The 18508-nt window shown below is 49.5% G+C and overlaps 1 protein-coding gene across 1 annotated transcript; it reads left to right on the top strand.

Moving 5' to 3' along the window:
* Positions 1-6: 6 nt before the first annotated feature.
* On the top strand, positions 7-8293 carry SCNN1A (sodium channel, non-voltage-gated 1 alpha subunit). Its single transcript, XM_009998647.1, has 13 exons — positions 7-24; positions 327-700; positions 2007-2262; positions 3542-3729; positions 4457-4557; positions 5197-5360; positions 5707-5805; positions 5966-6083; positions 6337-6415; positions 6723-6780; positions 6908-6963; positions 7663-7738; positions 7967-8293. Exons 1-13 carry the CDS (start codon positions 7-9, stop codon positions 8291-8293), a joined length of 1914 nt encoding a protein of 637 aa, XP_009996949.1.
* The last annotated feature ends 10215 nt before the right edge of the window (positions 8294-18508 follow it).

Genomic DNA, 18508 nt, shown 5'->3' with positions numbered 1-18508 from the left:
CCAGCCATGGGGACGGCGCCGCGCGTCAGTGTCGCTGCCCGGACGGGGGGGACCGGGTCGGGGGTGCGGGTGTGGGAGGGACTGCGGGGCTGTGCGGTGCGGGAGCATCCACCTCCCCCCCGGCACCCCGTGTGCTGGGCGCGGGGAGCCTTTGCGTGGAGGGCTGGGGAGCTTGGGGTGAAGCCTGGGGTGGGGGGTGTGAAAGCAGCGAGGTTTTTTGGGGGGGTAGGGGGGGGGGTGATGCCGAGGCAGGTGTTGCACCCGGCACAGCTTCCCAGAGCCGTGGTTTTCCAGGGTTACCCTCTAATGATGAGTTTCTGCTGCAGGGAGGGTCTGTGAAGACAGGGAAGGTGCCAGAAGGGGAGAAGACGAGGCCATGTAAGCAAGAAGAGGAGCAGCAACAGAAAGATGAGGAGCAGGAGGGTCTCATCGAATTCTACGGTTCCTACCAGGAGCTGTTCCAGTTCTTCTGCAGCAACACGACCATCCACGGAGCCATCCGCCTGGTGTGCTCCAAAAAGAACAAGATGAAGACAGCCTTCTGGTCCGTTCTCTTCTTCCTCACCTTTGGCTTAATGTACTGGCAGTTTGGGATCCTCTACAGGGAGTATTTCAGCTACCCTGTCAACCTCAACCTCAACCTCAACTCCGACAGGCTGACCTTCCCAGCCGTGACGCTGTGCACCCTCAATCCCTACAGGTAAGAAAGAGACTCCCAGAGCTGTTGACTGCTTGTGCTTTTGTTGGTGAAGGGTTGAAGCACGTGCTTTTTGTTCTCTTCATGGTCCTTGACCATCCCCTTCTGTAGCAGTGCCGGTGTAAAGGACAGTTTTCACAGGCCTTTGCTGCTGCAGGGCATTCACACTAAGGCGTGTTAGTTTAGGCAGCATTTCTGGGTGGTGCAAGTTAGCAGGCTGCACTGTAAATGCCCACAGGACAAAAGCAGACCTGGAAGAGGGGACAGAGTGCATCCTCAGCAAGTTTGCTGGGATACCCCTCCACTGGGAGGGGTGGCTGACACTCCAGAGGGCTGTGCTGCCATCCAGAGTGACCTGGGCAGGATGGAGAGCTGGGCAGAGAGGAACCTAATGGGGTTCAACAAGGGCAAGTGCAGGGTCCTGCGCCTGGGGAGGAAGAATCTCGTGCATCAGTGTAGATTAGGGGCTGACCTGCTGGAAAGCAGTTCTGAGGAGAAGGATCTGGGAGTCCTGGTAGATAGTAAATTATCCATGAGCCAGCAATGTGCCCTTGCTGCCAAGAGGGCCAATGGAAGCCTGGGGTGCATGAGGAAGAGTGTGGCCAGTAGGTCAAGGGAGGTCATCCTTCCCCTCTACTCTGCCCTGGTGAGGCCACCTCTGGAATACTGCATCCAGTTCTGGGCTCCCCAGTTCAAGAGAGACAGGAAACTGCCAGAGAGAGTCCAGTGGAGGGTGCTGAGGATGACTGGGGAACTGGAGCATCTCCTGTATGAGGGAAGGCTGAGAGCTGGGACTCACTAGCCTGGAGATGAGAAGGCTGAGGGGAGACCTTATTAATGCCTATGAGGATCTAAAGGGTGTGTGCAAGGAGGATGGATCCAGACTCTTTTCAGTAGTTCCCAGTGACAGGACAAGGGGCAAAGGGCACAAGCTGGAACACAGGAAGTTCTATTTAAATATGAGGAAAAACTTCTTTATGGTAAGGGTGACAGAGCAGTGGAACAGGTTGCCCAGGGGGGCTGTGGAGTCCCCTTCTCAAGAAACATTCAAGACCCACCTGGATGCAGCCCTGAGTAATGTGCTCTAGGGGATCCTGCTTTAGCAGGGGGGTTGGACTGGATGATCTCTAGAGGTGCCTTCCAACTCTGACGATTCCATGATACTTCTCTCCTACAAGGCAGGCAGCCTCCAGCAAGGGGCTGGATTTGTCCTGGATTGCTGGAACAAACATTGCCACCTGTCTCACTCAGTGCTGTTGACGCGCCTCCAGCCCTAAACCTGCAGGCTTCTCTCCCTCCCCTTGCACAGATACAGCGCCATCCGGAAGAAGCTGGATGAGCTGGACCAAATCACCCACCAGACCCTGCTGGACCTTTACGACTACAACATGTCTCTGGCGCGAAGCGACTGGTGGGCGCTGTCGGCGCGGAAGCGCAGCTCCAGGAGCCTCCTCCACCAGGTCCAGCGCCACCCGCTGCGGAGGCAGAAGCGGGATAACTTAGTCAACATGCCAGAGAACAGTCCATCGGTGGACAAGAATGACTGGAAAATTGGCTTTGTTCTGGTGAGATCCTTACATAGCCTGTGTCCTACCCACTCCAGTCTCTGCCCAGCTGCTTCTGTCTCATCAGACCCTTGGCTGTGCATTTCGCTACATCACAAGTCTGATTAATTGGCACTGGCTTTTGCTCACGACAGATAAAGGCAGAGCTGTCCATGCAGGCCCCAGGAGACTTGGGAATCTCAGTGCCCCTCTTTTCCTAGGTAGGGCAGGGAAACCTGAAGCCTGCATCAGCCTTGCAGTTATACCCTTTTATTAACATGAACTCCAGTGTTGCCTTATAATAGCAAAGGAGAATGTAAGAAAGGTTATGTTGCTCCTGGAGCGAGTCCAGAGCAGGTCCATGAAGATGGTCAGAGGGCTGGAGCAGCTCTGCTGTGAAGACAGGCTGAGAGAATTGGGGCTGTTCAGCCTGGAGAAGAGAAGGCTCCAGGGAGACCTCATAGCAGCCTCCCAGTGCCTGAAGGGGCTACAGGGAAGCTGGGGAGGGGCTTTTTACAAGGGTTTGCAGTGAGAGGACAAGGGGTAATGGTTTAAAACTGGAAGAGGAGAGACTTAGATTAGACATTAGGAAGAAATTATTTCCTGTGAGGGTGGTGAGACACTGGCACAGGTTTCCCAGGGAAGTTGTGGAAGCCCCATCCCTGGAAGTGTTCAAGGCCAAGTTGGATGGAGCTCTGAGCAACCTGGTCGAGTGGGAGGTGTCCCTGCCCATGCAGGGGGGCTGGATCTAGATGAGCTTTAAGGTCCTTTCCAACCCAAAGCAGCCTGTGATTCTATGATGGGATGGCTGTAGGCCAAGTGAAATGTGGTCCTGGTCGAATTTGCTCCTAGGTATCAGCTTCTTTGCCCAAGGGTATGTGTTTGCATTTTAAAAGGTAGTGAAGGACTGAGGCTAATGGCTTGCCAGTTAACCAGTTCCCACAAGATCAAATACTTTTTTTCTGGACACACCCTGAAGGAAGGGCTCCCCACACAACAATTTAAAGCTGCTGGTTTTATACCACATAGAATGTATGTGCAGCAGATCACCCTGCACCCCTTGCTCCTGGGTTTTACTCAGCTACACTCATTCACCTTGGGTTTCCCTTCCACTGAGGAGCTGCCTTGGGTTTGCTTTTCCTCATCCTGCTGATTCCCTTTTGGTTTGAGCACAGGAGGCCTGTAGAGCTTGTCCTCTCCCTCGGGTTCATCTCCTGCCCATGCTGAGGGAGCACAGCTAAGCCACAGCCAAGACAAGACTTCCCTGACGTGGCTGGTTTTCTCCTTCTCTTCTTAACAGTGCAGTGAAAACAACAAGGACTGTTTCCATCAGGCATACTCTTCAGGGGTGGATGCCGTGCGGGAATGGTACAGCTTTCACTACATCAATATTCTGGCCCAGATGCCAGATGCCAAAGCCCTGGATGAGTCTGACTTTGAGAACTTCATCTACGCTTGCCGCTTCAACGAAGCAACGTGTGACAAGGCGTAAGTGGTGGCAACATCTCACTGAGGCTGTGCCTGGGTGCCAGGCAAACTCAAGAAACCCACATTAGAGAACCTCTTTCCCCAGGTGGGATTGGTCCTCGTTCAGCTCCCCTTGTTTTAGATGATGAGTCTTTCCTGTGGGTTGTGCTCAGCAGGGTCCCACTTGCCATGACCTGGAACTACAGGCCTCTGAGGATGGTTCCTCCTTTCCCTGGGTTTCACACAAATGAAATAGTTCTACTGGTACAAACTCAGGTGTACGGTGTGGAAGTCTCTTTATTCTGCTCTCTGCAGTGGTGAAGTGGTACCTATCAGCCCACATACAGGAGGAGGAAGCAAAAAGAAAGCAAAAACTATATCCCACTTTTTACCTGTCATTATGGTCAAAAGCCCCAAAGAGGTAGTGAAATGATCCCATCAGCAAGGAAAGAAAAGGGGCAGGAAGAACTAAGTTTGTCAGGAAGATAATACAGCCATTGCTGGTACTAAAACCCATTTGGCAGTATGAAAAACCTGATATAAAAATCCCACCCAGCTCCAGGACATTTTTTACAGCACATTTTAATTGCTTTTTCCTGTCTTGTGTTTACATAACAAATAGTGCCCATCTGCTGTAAGCCCCTCTCCCTGCAGGTGCAAAACAAGAGTCGTTCCTTTCAGCAAGCCCTCTCCCCTTGGTCTCAGCAGCCCTTCTCACCCCATGTGAATGTTTCTGTTCCCCTCTCAGGAATTACACCCACTTCCACCATCCCTTGTATGGCAACTGCTATACCTTTAATGACAACAGCAGCAGCCTGTGGACCTCCTCGCTGCCTGGCATCAATAACGGTGGGTGAGAGGCACTCTGGTGAGTAAGAACAGCTCAGCTCTCTTTTCCCAGGAGGAGTGACAGGCATCCTGTGGTGCTTTCACTTGTCCTGGCAGATTGCAGCCCTGCTCTGCCTTGCCCAAGCTGTTTTGCACCCATGTGGAGGTGGCTGTCCCTCGCTGCTGCCCCACTGCCTCTCTTTGTCTTGATCCTTATGTTTGTGGCTCCCTCTGGACCTGTGCTGGCCCTTCCTGAAGTCCCCAGGTGAGGTCCAGTGCTGTGCCCCTGAGAGCCTGGTCTTGGCCTCCTCCTTCCCCACTTTCCTTTTTCCAGCAAGTGACCAGTTTGTGTTTCTAAACTGGAAGCCTCTCTATGCCCAACCTTCAGGCTTTTCTTCCATCCAACTCAGAGTCTCTCCATGAAGTCTCTCTCCACTCCCAGTAACAAAGAGATTAGTTTTTCTCTGTCCTCTCCTGCAACTTCTAGCTTTGCCTCTGGCCTCTCTTCAGCCACCCTCCATTGCTGCCCAGCTTTGGTGCAGCCCTGGTTGTTGATGTTTCTCTTCCTTTATCTCGTATGGACTCCTAACCACTCTGCTCTCTCTCCTTTCCCTCACAAGGGCCAGCCATGATGTCTGTTGCTCTTTGCCATTCCCTCAGGTCTCTCTCTGGTGGTGCGCACTGAGCAGAATGATTTCATCCCCCTGTTGTCCACGGTGACAGGAGCCAGGGTCATGGTCCACGATCAGAATGAGCCAGCTTTCATGGATGATGGGGGTTTCAACGTGCGTCCAGGTATTGAGACCTCCATCAGCATGAGAAAGGTGAGGAAGCAGCAGGGTTAAGAGCTGCAGATGTGGGGATATGAGCTTCCGTGGGGGATGATTAACCTAGTAGATAGATACAGATGGGTTGCCATGGACTCGGTGTGTGTTTAAGGAAGAGGATTAATTGCATGGAGAGAACAAAGAGGAAGAAGAGAAGCTCACTGGACTAGACAAGAAGCATTTGACTGAACAATGAAGGAAGCAGGGGGACCTGGCAACCAGAGGAAAGTCCAGAGAGCAGATACTGATGGACAAGCAGTGGATGGCTTGTCCCCACTGGCAGATGGAAATGTAGAAGGAAGACTGTGAAGTGCCAATTCTTTTGTGTACCTTGATATTCCAGGAGACGACTGTGCGTCTCGGGGGCAGTTACAGCGACTGCACGGAGGACGGCAGCGACGTGCCAGTGCAAAACCTGTACTCGTCCCGCTACACCGAGCAGGTAACTCCTCACCCGGCCTGTGCCAGCTGGTTTCCCTCCTTCCCTGAAATGCTCCAGCCCCCTAACAGCCAGACCTGAGCAGTGTGAACAGTATGATGCAATACAGGCTGCAGCGGGTTTGGTTTCTTGGTTCAACGTTTCCCACCTGCTGTGCCTTCAGGTCTGCATCCGCTCCTGCTTTCAGCTCAACATGGTGGAGCGCTGTGGCTGTGCCTACTATTTCTATCCCTTACCTGATGGAGCAGAGTACTGTGACTACACAAAGCACATGGCCTGGGGTAAGTGAATAGGAGGAACAGTAAAGTGCCTGCCCACCTGATCGTGTTTGGTCCTCCTCATGTTCCAGTGCACCTCCTCATTGTCATCAATGAACTTCCTGGTTTGGGACATCCAAAAGACACTCTCGCCTTGGATGTCAGACCCTCTGAGCTTGTGGAGGGAAACCTGTTCTGGATTCCCCTCGCTGTTGTGTATCACCTTTTGTATACAGAGACTGTGCACTTACCTGGAGTTACTTTTTCTCCTGCTCAGGCTACTGCTACTACAAACTCCTGGCTGAATTCAAAGCTGATGTGCTGGGCTGTTTCCACAAGTGTCGGAAACCTTGCAGGTAAGTTTGACCATCAGTCAGGTAGACTGGAAACTCTTTATTCCTAGAGATGTTGGAAAACATTTACTGAACAGGGCAAAGGCTTGAGTCAATAGCTGAGCTGTAACCCAAAACTATATTTCTTCCATCAAGAAGCCAAAATGGCTGAGGAGCATCAGTGTTGGCTCAGGGGTGAGGTTCTGAAAACTGTGCAGAAGCTCAGTGGGGAGTGGGAAGAACTTCAGCATGAGGGAGCTTCACAGTGTGCTTGGGGATTGAGAGGCTGGCCTTGTGGATTCTACAGCTAACGTGGTCTGTTGTCTTCCAGGATGACAGAATACCAGCTGTCGGCTGGTTACTCCCGCTGGCCTTCTGCAGTCTCAGAGGTAAGGAGAGGGTTTCTTGCCTCCCCAGCACTGCTCTGAATTCCCATTTAGTCCTTCCTTGACTGGAACTAAGGCTACAGGAGGTGACTGTGGTCATGTAATGCAATTCATTGCACTTTCATTTCAGGACTGGGTTTTCTACATGCTTTCACAACAGAACAAATACAATATCACATCCAAGAGGTGAGAGCCCCTAAACAGAGGTGGCATCTTAATCAAACTCCATCCCAGTGGAGTGTGTCTATCTGGGGGTCATAGTTGAGATTATATCACTTAAGGGAAGAATCATAGAATGATTTGGGTTGGAAGGGACCTTGAAGATCATCGAGTTCCAACCCCCCTGCATGGGCAGGGACACCTCCCACTAGACCAGGTTGCCCCATCCTTGAACACTGCCAGGGCAAGGGCATTTAAGAGATTAGGCATGGGACCTGTGGACAAGGCCAGTGGATTTGAGTCAGACTAGGATAAACTGGGACTTCAACAAGAAATGGGAATCCAAGTGAAGATGAGTCTCAAGAGGGTCAGCTGCTACTATGAAAACAGTAAGCCCCAAGTTGCTGCCACGTGGTGTGGAGTCCCAGTAAAGGCCAATGAAAGAGTGGGAAGGAGAGCCACACAAGAGCTCAGGAGCTTGTCCTTAGCCAACACAGGATGCCACAGACATTGGGTTTCACAGCATAGTCTCAGAAGTGCACTAGAAGTACCAAAGATTGCATTTAGTGCAGAATGAGGGACTGTGGAGATGGGGAAAAGCCTCTGGGTAGTCGTATGTGGGAGGAGGGCAGGGGGCAGAAGGGGACACGGAAGACAATTAAGCTTGGTGAGTAAATGCAGGGGTTGCAGGTTTGAGGTTACTGACCCCCAGCCTCCCATCTGCAGGAACGGAGTTGCCAAGGTGAATATCTTTTTTGAGGAGTGGAACTACAAGACCAATGGGGAGTCTCCAGCCTTCACGGTACACACTGTGCTGCCCTGTCCTCACCAGCCACCCACTCCCCCAGGATGTCCCTCTCTATTGGCAGACACTAAATCCAGCAGCACTGCTGACCATCCAGTCTCCTCCTGTGCCAGGGTGGGAGGAACCCCCTAGCACCACGGGGGGCACTGCTGGTGGGAGGAGACAGGGAGACAAAAGCCTGGAAGGAGGGCTGTCCTCACTACCCTTTTTCTCCATCTCCTGCAGGTGGTGACCCTGCTGTCCCAGCTTGGGAACCAGTGGAGTCTGTGGTTCGGGTCCTCTGTCCTGTCTGTGATGGAGCTTGCAGAGCTGATCCTGGATTTCGTCGCCATCACCTTCATCTTGGCCTTCCGCTGGTTCCGCTCCCGGCAGCGGCTCTCCCCGCCGGGACCCCCTCCAGGCAGCCAGGAGGACCCTGCTCTCCAAGGAGAGGTGCCAGGTCTCGGCGCTCCACACCGCTTCACCGTGGAGGCTGTGGTGACCAAGCTGCCGTCCTACAACAGCCTGGAGCCACGCGGGCTGAGCAGGGAGGGTGAGGTGGGGCACGAGTGAAGCAGCGGCTTGTTCTGCAGTGTGGGTGGGTGGCAGCTGGAGCAGAGGCTGCACACTGCCTCTGTGGGACCTGCCTTTCCTTATTTCTGGGGTGCTCTGCCTGGGCCACAGCAGAAGGCTGCGCTGTGGTTGGCCTGAGGGCGTTGCTTTCACTGCTGTGGGTGAATTCTTCAGACTCATAGAATCCCATCGTACAATCATAGAATGGTTTGGGTTGGAAGGGACCTTAAAGATCATCTTGTTCCAACCCTTCTGCATGGACAGGGACACCTCCCACTAGCTCTGGTTGCTCAGAGCCCCAGCCAACCTGCCCTTGAACACTGCCAGGGATGGGGCTTCCACAGCTTCCCTGGGCAACCTGTGCCAGTGTCTCACCACCCTCATAATGAAGAATTTCCTCCTAATGTCTCGTCTAAATCCCCCCTCTTCCAGTTTTAATCCATTAACCCTTGTCCTTTCATAAAATACTACTGCTCTGGGAATCACCAGGAATGGGAGCTGATCTAGTGTATGTATGGGGACAATGCAAACTTGGTTTCCTTACACCCCTTGCACGTGCAGACCTACCTGTGCATGCATGCTTTCTTTTCACTGCAACAAGGATGCTGGCACAGTTCTGATCTGTCATTAATTAAAGAGGTTTGCCAGGTGTGACTGGCCTCATGGGAATGGCATTTCGGCTGGGATACAAGTCTCTCCACAGGCCAAGCTTTCCCTAAGGTTGGAAACAGGTTGCTCTTTCCTACTTCTTAATCACAGAATATTCTGAGTTGGGAGGGACCATCAGAATCATCGAGTCCAACTCCTGTCCCTGTGTAGGGCACCCCAAGAATCCCACCATGTGCCTGAGAGCATCATCCAAATGTTTCTTGAACTCAGGCAGGCTTGGTGCTGTGAGCACTGCCCTGGGGAGCTTGTTCCAGTGCTCAGCCACCCAGGTTTGATCCAAAGACCAAGTCACCCACCCTCTCCTCCCAGAGAAGCTACTCATGTCACGCTGAGAGATGACAATTACTGACATCTTCTCAGTTTATTTGATGCACAGTACTCCAGGGAGGTGGTTGACACTTGCTGCCACTCTCAGGTCCAAACAAAACACTCCTGGCAGAATAAGGCCTCCCTTTATAAGCTGCCTGTGTGGCACTGGTAGATCTTAGCTCTAGAGCAGTCTCCTTTTGATATACCACACATATGTGTGAGCAGCTGTTTGACTTTGCCAGAGTGTTTGGGATAAACTGATCTCTGCACAGGAGCTGTGGAAACAAAGTGGCTATGCACAGCCTCAAAAATATCCCAAAAAGTGTCTCTGCTGCCATGAGATCCTGCAAAAAGGATCAGAATAGTGCAGGTCACGCAGTGCCTGCTCTGCTGCTTCTCTGGATCACCCACAGAGGCTCTCAGAACCATCATGATTGGAAAGGACCTCTGAGATCACCAAGTCCAACCATCAACACAAAAAATATCAAACACACACCACGTCAGAGTTTGCCCTTAAGTGCCACATCTACACATTTCTTGAATACCTCCAAGGATGGTGACTCAACTCCCTCCCTTGGCAGCCCATTCCAATGCCTGACCACTCTTTCAGTATAGAAATTCTTCCCAATATCCAATCTAAACCTCCCCTGCTGCAACTTCAGGCCATTTTCTCTGCTCCTGTTGTTACTGACTTCAGAAAAGAGACCAACACCCACCTCCATACAACCTCCTTTCACGCAGTTGTAGAGAGCCATGAGGTCTCCCCTCAGCCTCCTTTTCTCTAGGCTAAACAGCCCCAATTACCTCAGCCACTCCTCATATGACTTGTTCTCTAGACCTTTCACCAGCCTCATTGCTCTCCTCTGGACCTGCTCCAGCACCTCAATGTCCTTCTTGCAGTGAAGGGCCCAGAACTGCACACAGGACTCAAGGTGTAGCCTCACCAATGCTGAGCCCAGGGGGAGAATCACATCCTACTGCTGGTCACACCATTCCTGATGCAGGCCAGGATGCCATTGGCCTTCTTGGCCACTTGGGCACCCTGCTGGCTCATGTTCAGCTGCTGTCAACCAGCACCCCCAGGTCCCTCTGTGCTGGGCAGCTCTCCAGCCACTCCTCCCCAAGCTTGGAGCATTGCCTGGGGTTATTGTGACCGAAATGCAGGACTTGGCCTTGTTGAACCTCATACAATTGGCCTTGGCCCATCAATCCAGCCTGTCCAGGTCCCTCTGCAGAGCCTTCCTACCCTCAGGCAGATCAACACTCCCTCCCAACTTGGTGTCATCTGCAAACTTACTGAGGGTGCAATTGATAAAGATACTGAACAAGACTGGCCCCAACACTGAGCCCTGAGGGACACCACTGGTGACCAGCCACCAGCTGGATTTGACCCCATTTACCACAACTCTCTGGTCTGACTATTAGAGGCAAAGAAGGATTTAAGTACCTCAGCCTTTTCCTCATCCTTGCTTACAACGTTCTGTGCTGCATCCAGTAAGGGATGGAGAGTCTCCCTGGCTCTTTTTTTATTGTTGATGTATTGACAAAAGCTTTTCTTGTTGTCCCTTATGTCAGTGGCCAAGCTGAGCTCCAGCTGGGCTATTGCCTTCCTAATTTTCTCTCTGCATGACAAGATCTTTATACACCTCTCAAGTTGCCTGTCCCTCCTTCCAAAGGTGGTAAACCCTTCCTTTTTTCCCCCAAGTCCCATCAAAAGCTCCCTGTTCAGCCAGGCTGGCCACCTTCCCTGCCCTTTAGTCTTGCAACACATGGGGACAGCTGCTCCTGGGCCTTGAAGGTTTCCTTCTTGAAGAGCATCCAGCCTTCCTGGACCTCTTTGTCCTTCAGGACTGTCTCCCAAGGGACTCTCTCAACCAGGGCCCTGAACGGGCCAAAGTCTGCCCTCCAGAAGTCCAAGGTGGTTTTGCTACCCCCCCTCCTTACATGGATAAAAATGGAAAGCTTCACTATTTCATGATCACTAAGCCCAAAATGGCCTCCAACCACCACATCTCCCACTAGTCCTTCTGTTTGAGAACACGAGGTCCAGAGAGGCACCTCCCCTGGTAGCCTTGCTTACCAGTTGTGTCAGGAAGTTGTCCTTCACACACTTGAGGAACCTCCTAGGGTTGTTCCTGCTCTGCTGTGTTGTATTTCCAGCAGATGTCTGGTAGGTTGAAGTCCCCAGCCAGAACAAGGGCTGGCCATTGTGAGACTTTAGCCAGCTGCTCACAGAATGCTTCATCTGCCTCCTGGTCCTGGTTGGGTGGTCCCAGCAGACCCCCAGCACAACATCTGCCTTATTCACCTTCCCCTTCATCCTTACCCATAAACACTGAACTTTATCACCACTATAGCTGAGCTCTATACAGTCAGAACACTCCCTACCGCCACCTACTGTGATGGCAACTGGGTCACAACTGTCCTGCTGCCAGTGGCTTCCAGCTCAGCCTGCCTGTTGCCCAATGCTCCATGCAGAACTGTAAATACACTTGAGCTGGGCTATTGATTTCACCCCATCCTTGGCCCTTCACCCCTGGGCTCATCTCTGGTGGGCCTGGTTTTATTCCTCTTCAAGTCTAGTATAAAGCCCTGTCCAAGAGCCCTGCTAATTCTTGCCCTGATACCCTTTTCCCCCTGAGAGACAGGGCTTTCCCATCCTTTGCAGGCCCACTGACCTGTAAATCAAACCATGGTCAAAAAACCCAAAGTCCTGCTGGTAGCACCAGGTTTGGAGCCAGGGATTGATCTGGTGGGTCTTCTTGTTTACTCAGTCATCATTCCCCAGAACTGGAGGAATAGAGAGCAACACAACTTGAGCTCCTGATCCCCTGACCAGTTGTCCCAAGGCCCTGAAATATTTTCTTCCTTGCCCTTGGACTTCCTCTCTCTACCTCATCACTGCCTACCTGAAAGATCGAAAGAGGGCAGAAACCTGAGGGCTGTACCAGAACAGGACGTTTCCTGGTTATATCCCTAACCCAGGCCCCAGGGAGGCAGCAAAACTCCCTGTGGGAAGGGTCCCACAGGCATATGGGACCCTCATTTCCTCTCAGAAGGGAATCTCCTGTCACAATCCCCTTCCTCTCCTAGGGACTGTGAAGCACAGAAGTGCTGCAAGGCCTTAATGTCTTTTTAGACAAACCTTTAGCCTATGGGAAGCAACCACATAGACAATTAGGGGCAGGATAAAGATGATCCTCTTCTCAGGAACTAATCTGGGGATCTTTGCAGAAGGGCATATAATCATATTTCTGGCAGTAAGCTTGCCATGCTGTTTTTTTTACAAACAGACTTCTGCTGCAAGGGTGTTTAAACAGCACTTACTATGGTATCAAGAGAGCAAGGGTCCTTACCAAACAGGATTTTCCATTTGACTGGACACAGAAACACCAGAATTTAAGCATATATAGTTTAGACAAAGACCTGGGGTACCATTAACCCAATCACATTACAAACAGCCTTTTCTGAACGTAAAAACTAGTTAATCATGGCAAAAAGAAAAACTTCAGCTATTTTCAAAATTAAGGTAGAGGCAGTGCCCTTGGGAAGAGGAAGGATTTTACTGCAGTGTATAAACTGTTGCCAAGTTCTTCCCTTTGAGATGTTAAATACATGCTTGCTGTGCTGCTCTTGTCTTAATTACCTAAATGCACTTTTCCCTCCCTGGCATACTGTGATTTTCCTCCTCCTCACAGACATGAATGCTATATTCTTTATTACACAAATACTCACTTTTTTAAAAAACTTTTTCCCAGTGCTGAGCTCATGACCCTTACCTGAAAGTGAAGATGATAACCCTCTGCTGAGAGCAGAAATGAGCAATTCCAGGGGTGTCCTTCAGCAAGGGGTCAGCCTGGCAACTCTGCAACCACAGGCTCTTAAGAGATGTGGGAAGATGAGTTCTCCTTGAGAGACCTCCAACAGAAAAAAAATCAGGACTTCTACAAATGTGAAGAAAAAGTAAATCCACTTTGTGTTTATGGGTGATTTTCGATGAAGAGAGTAGGAAATGAAAGAATGAAACCTCAAAGTTGCTTTAACAAAAGGGACATTCATGTTCTGTAAAAAACAACTGCCTAAGAGGCAGAGTTAAAAGCTAGGTTACTGGCTAAAACAAAATGATAATTCTGGTCACAATTAAACAAGAAAGGCAGGCAAATAGAGGAGTTATGGTGCTGCTCCCATAGCCTGGTTCTTGGGTCATAAATCCAGCACTACCACTGACCCCTTAGACAGCTTCTAGCACATGAAAAACAAAATCTGACACTGGACTTGCTTGCTTTACAAAACCACCTCCAAATCAAGAAAGGAGAAAGAGCAGATGCAACATCCCAAACAATCTTTGTATATAATAAACATACAAGGATTTATTTGTTGAGTATCTTTCTGGAATACCCGAAGAGTAAGAAAGTTCTTCACATCATATGGTACCTTGTGATAATCATAAAATTGATGTGACCCACTGCAACACTCATAGTTAAGTGGGTAATTAAAGGAAGATTAATCAGAGGCATATCTACTTGAAACATTAAATTACCTTCAACATCATAAAAAAAGGTGATGTAGAAGGTGATGTATTCCTTAGGGGAAGCTGGTACAATTTTATTTCTCATTTCTGTCAGTGTTAAAATGCAAAAGAAGAAAAAAAAAAAGGGGGGGGGGGGCTTTGACTAATGAACTCCAAGTTCTGGCCCAATTCTGGGTAGCTGTGAATCCAGAGTTAAAAGCCTGTACAAACATGAAGTTGACATACAAATTGGTAGATTAATCCTTAGAATCAGTGCAAAAATTGCCCATTCAACACTCCTACACTTCTAGGCTGACAGGACCACAGACTATGAGCTCAACAGATGCAGAGTGAGCTCAGCCTGGATGAAAACAAGAGGCAATTCCAGCAGGGTTGGAATGAGAGTGGGGAAAACAGTGTTTTGCTGACAATGTGACATATTAGAGAAAAGGGGAGAAAGTGTGCATTTAGAGAGATGAATCAGTCAGCAAAAGAGAAATGAAAGGTCTGTGTTGGTGTGAATTTGCACAAGAGGAGAAAGCTGAGGGGATATAAATGCTCAGTAGTCACAGGTGTTAGCAGCAGAACAGGTATTTGGATTACATGGAAAACATGCAAGAAGCAACTGTAGGTCACAGGACACAACCAAGTTGTCTTTTTGGACTGGGAGCATCTGAGCAGCAGAGTTGAGACCCCATAAAATCTGCAAGTGTCAGGATAAAAGAGTTGATATGGGAGTTGCATGTTTGAAAGCAGAGCTTGGATTTCTATTGGTACTTTTAAAGAGCTACTGTTTGCCAAAGCCTTGATCTTGTGTTCAGTGCACATTTAAAACCATGTTTTGCCCAGGATAACAAACTCTGCAGGAGCAGCAGAGGTGCTGATGGCTCAAAGGATGGCACCTCAGAAGGTAAGATCCCAGCAGAGCACGGTACTTTAAACACCTAGGAGATGTATTGTTAGACATGCAATTCTGTTTTGTCAGCTTGCACATGGCTCGTGTGCCACAGACCTGGGGCAACTTTCAGCATCAGGCTCAGCCCCTGCCCTGTGGTGCAGAGCAGCTGGCCAACCTTGGAAAGTAAGCACTCAAGTCCCTAGGTTTGGCTGAGGACTTGGAGACTGTTGTCAGTTGTCTGGAAACAGCTGGTTTAAGACAAAACTTTTCCTACCCCCTACATAGACAAGGCTGAAAGCTACCAGGAAGGCAACACCTAACTTGGCAGGGATTGTAGCATGACCAGCCTGTTCAGGTTGTGCAGGCCTGATCTATGCTGAGGTTCAAACTGTACATGCTGCTTTAATCCACGAGCCCATCCCAACAGCCTCCTTTCCTGGGAAGACACATCTTTGGAAGAACTAGCCTGGCTGCACTGCTCCAGATTTCCCACTGACTATACATCATTCTAATATGATGTTGGTGATGTCTGAGATTAGACAAAGACAGGTCATAAGAGAACCACAAGCCAAAAGGAGCACTGTTTTGCAAGCTAAAGTTTCTAATAGAAGGGGCAAATAAAGGCACAGACCTCCTTTTAAAATAAGCCTGCACTGGACAAAGCTCTGTCATTTCTTTTTAATGAGTTTCAGGTGTACAGTGAAGCAAAACAAGGGAGCACTCACCTTTATTATAGCTATGCTTTGGACAGCACCCTACTCTTGGACATCTTAATTTGGATCATGAACACATGTCCAAACACCAACCCAGAAGTGTTTTCAAGGTTTAAGGATCTGAGAATAGGTTGTTGAAATGCAAAGGCAGCACTTCTAGAAACTAGAAGCTACCAGCAAGACATCCTCCCATGCAGGGGAGCACCTCCCCCTGCATTACACAGTGACTCTACAGAAGGTGGACAGAATTAGATTTGGGTTAAGCAGCCTCTTCCCCAGAGCTGCTGGTTCATAAATCTTGTTATAGACTTACCAGGGAGTCAGTCCAGCACATGGTTCCAGTACAACTGGAACTACCACCATTGCAATGGAAGACTACCCACCACTTGGAGGGCCAGAATTTCAGGTGTGTAGAGTACGGAAGTGACCCAAAAGAGATGTTCCCCAAAAGAGTTTTACATCCCAGCCCCTCCCCACCCACTGACAGACCAGACAGACTCAGGAAGGTGGTGAATTTTGTTTCTTAGAGAACCAATTTAAAGTACATGAGCTGATTACTATACCATGCTAGAGGAGATTACAGTCATGTTGACAGAGAAAGGAAATAAATTGCACGTGTGTGAGCAGCTGTAATGCTGAGGACAGCAGAGTCCCTTGCTTTTATTCAGAGGGCCTTGGTGATTTTTTTTTTCCCATGCAGAGACACAAAGGAAAGGAAAGGGAGCAGAATAGGCAACGTACAACATTTAAGAGAAAGAAATGGAAGAGACAGCCTAGGGAGACCTCAGGCCCCAGAGAAACTGGTGGAATGGGGCACCAAAGGCTTGTTTAAAAGAGTTCAAGAGAGTTGCTAGTCTGGGGGACTCAAGCTTTTATGCCCACCCCCTAAAATGACAGCAGTAAGTAAGTAGTACAAGCAGGCCCTGGCTCCTCTTCAGTAGATGCACTTCTGACCATCCATCACATCTCAGTTCCACAGGGAATTAGGAAAGTGCTCAGGGGATGAGGGCTGCTTCACTCCAGATCTTCATCTCTGCCCTCACCCAAGGTGGAGAGGGATGGAATTGCAGGGAGATGAACTCAGTGCGAATGAAATGCTGTGGCATGGAAGTGAGCATGCAAAACCTAGCCCCTTCCCAAATGCCCTGTGAGGAGGAAAGGGGCTTCCCTGACACACAATGAAATAAAAAGCATCTACTTCTCCCAGCTTTCATACTTCACTGCCACCCAGCAACTCCAGTGATGTTCTCCCCTGCCTCCCTGCATTCTCTTAAGCCTAGGCAGATCCCAGTGTAGTCTAGAACTGAAGCAGAGCTTCCTAAATTAAAGTGCCCTTTTTCCAATCTAGGTTACAGGCTACAGCTCAGCTGGTAGAGGACAAGATTGACCTTCCTCAGAGGACTGCAGAAACTGAGGAACAGGGCAGCTCATTTAACCCAGGTTTGACAACACATTGACACAATTAATCCACAGCTCTTGTTATTTTTGAAGGAGAACCAGGAGATTGCTCACAAAAAGCCCTTGCATTCCATGCCTGCAGGTTTACTTCCAGGAGAGACCACCTTGGATCTAAATTCAAGAGAACTCCTAGCAAGGAGGTGTTCAGTTTGATAGGCAAAGTCTCCAGATACCTAAAGCTGCCATACAGGGACATCTGACACCACTTTGTAATACCCATGCCCAGAGCAACATTTCCCTTTGAATCCCTACCTAATCATTCCAAGTACTTCCTAACTCCTGCTGAAAGAGCATCAGAAACAGAACAGGTAATCAGAAAACTGTGTGGCTTGTTCAGTCTTGTCCAGAATACCTCCAGTCTCCTTCACCTCCATCTGCCACGTAGAAGACCTCCTTTGGTGTTCAACCCAGAAACACAGAAGCAGAACACCCACACCCACTCTTGCCACGACCCCAAAGTCTTCCAGAAAGCTACAAGATAGTAGAAAGCCACAGAGCCCTGGCTTATGTCTGCATAGATTAAAAGAATACTTGACACCTCCCACCAGGCTCCTCACTGTTGTTCTTTTCCTTCTGGCAGGAGATTTTGCTCCCACACATGCCTTTTTGACAGTAACAAACCTTTCCCTTAACCATGTTTACTCTGTTGCACTTGACTGAGGTAATTATTTAGGCTCTCCTTTATAATAACTGAAATGGCCACGTTCAGACAGCAAGTCATCTGAAAATAAGGACAAGAAGAGTAAACTGTTCCTTTAAGTGCACATCTCTCTATGGCTAGAGAAATCTAGATGACTACCTAGCTCAGTCAGATGGCTCACAGTCACTGACCAACACAAACTAGCCTTTATTTCATGCTGCCCCTTTTCAGGCAGAACACTACATCTCACATGCTCAAGTCCTTCACCCCAAAGGCACTGCATTAAGGCATTCTTATTTTGCTAGTGTTCACACAGGCACTGTTTGACAAGATCACACTCAAACCACTAAAATCCCCTGCAGGAGAACAGGAGCAATAGCTACCCACTCCTCCTCTGTTTCCCTTTCCTCTAAACTCAGATGACCCTCCCTAAAGCTGCAGCAGCTGTTGAAGAGTCTACCCATGCTCAGAAGAGCACTTGAGTTCTACACAGAAGACAAATAAAAACCAATAAAGAAATTAATGAAAAAGCTAGGTGGAAGGGAAGGGAAGATTCATGGGCAAGAAGAGACAGGCAAGGTGACAGGGACAGTAGGCTGCAGACTCAAGGAGCTACATTCAAGTAAAAAAGTAAACTGGAGACAAAGCAATAGGAAAAAAAGGGAAAGAACAAAAGGGGAAGTTACACCAAAGGTCCCCAGAGACCTCCAAATCCCCCACCAGGGGAAGGACTTGCCAGCCCACCCACTCGAGGGTAAATGCCCCTCACACTTACAGGTGTACCTGACCTGGCAGACAGAACTTCCCATTCCTACAAGGATGGCCACCCCCAATTCCTTCCCTTATTCTGCAAAGCAAACCATTTCCACAGTAACTGTGGGAGCTCCAGCACCATCACCTCCCTTCCCCAAGGACTGAAGTTAACACTTATGCAACCAAGACCCTCCAGATCTTAAACCAAAAAGGAGGTTTAAAGCACTCTCAAGTCCGTGCTGCTTCACCTTTGATCCTGGGCTTT

The sequence above is a fragment of the Chaetura pelagica genome, unplaced genomic scaffold, assembly GCF_000747805.2.
Source record: "Chaetura pelagica isolate M959 unplaced genomic scaffold, ChaPel_1.0 scaffold120, whole genome shotgun sequence".
Classification (NCBI taxonomy): domain Eukaryota; kingdom Metazoa; phylum Chordata; class Aves; order Apodiformes; family Apodidae; genus Chaetura; species Chaetura pelagica.
Note: the sequence above shows the minus strand (reverse complement) of the source record. Positions and strands in the feature narration are given on the sequence as shown.

Coding starts and splice junctions, on each gene's coding strand:
- SCNN1A (XM_009998647.1), top strand. Junction 2,263..3,541: donor GGAAAATTGGCTTTGTTCTG/GTGAGATCCTTA, acceptor TCTTCTTAACAG/TGCAGTGAAAACAACAAGGA. Junction 6,416..6,722: donor AAGTGTCGGAAACCTTGCAG/GTAAGTTTGACC, acceptor GTTGTCTTCCAG/GATGACAGAATACCAGCTGT.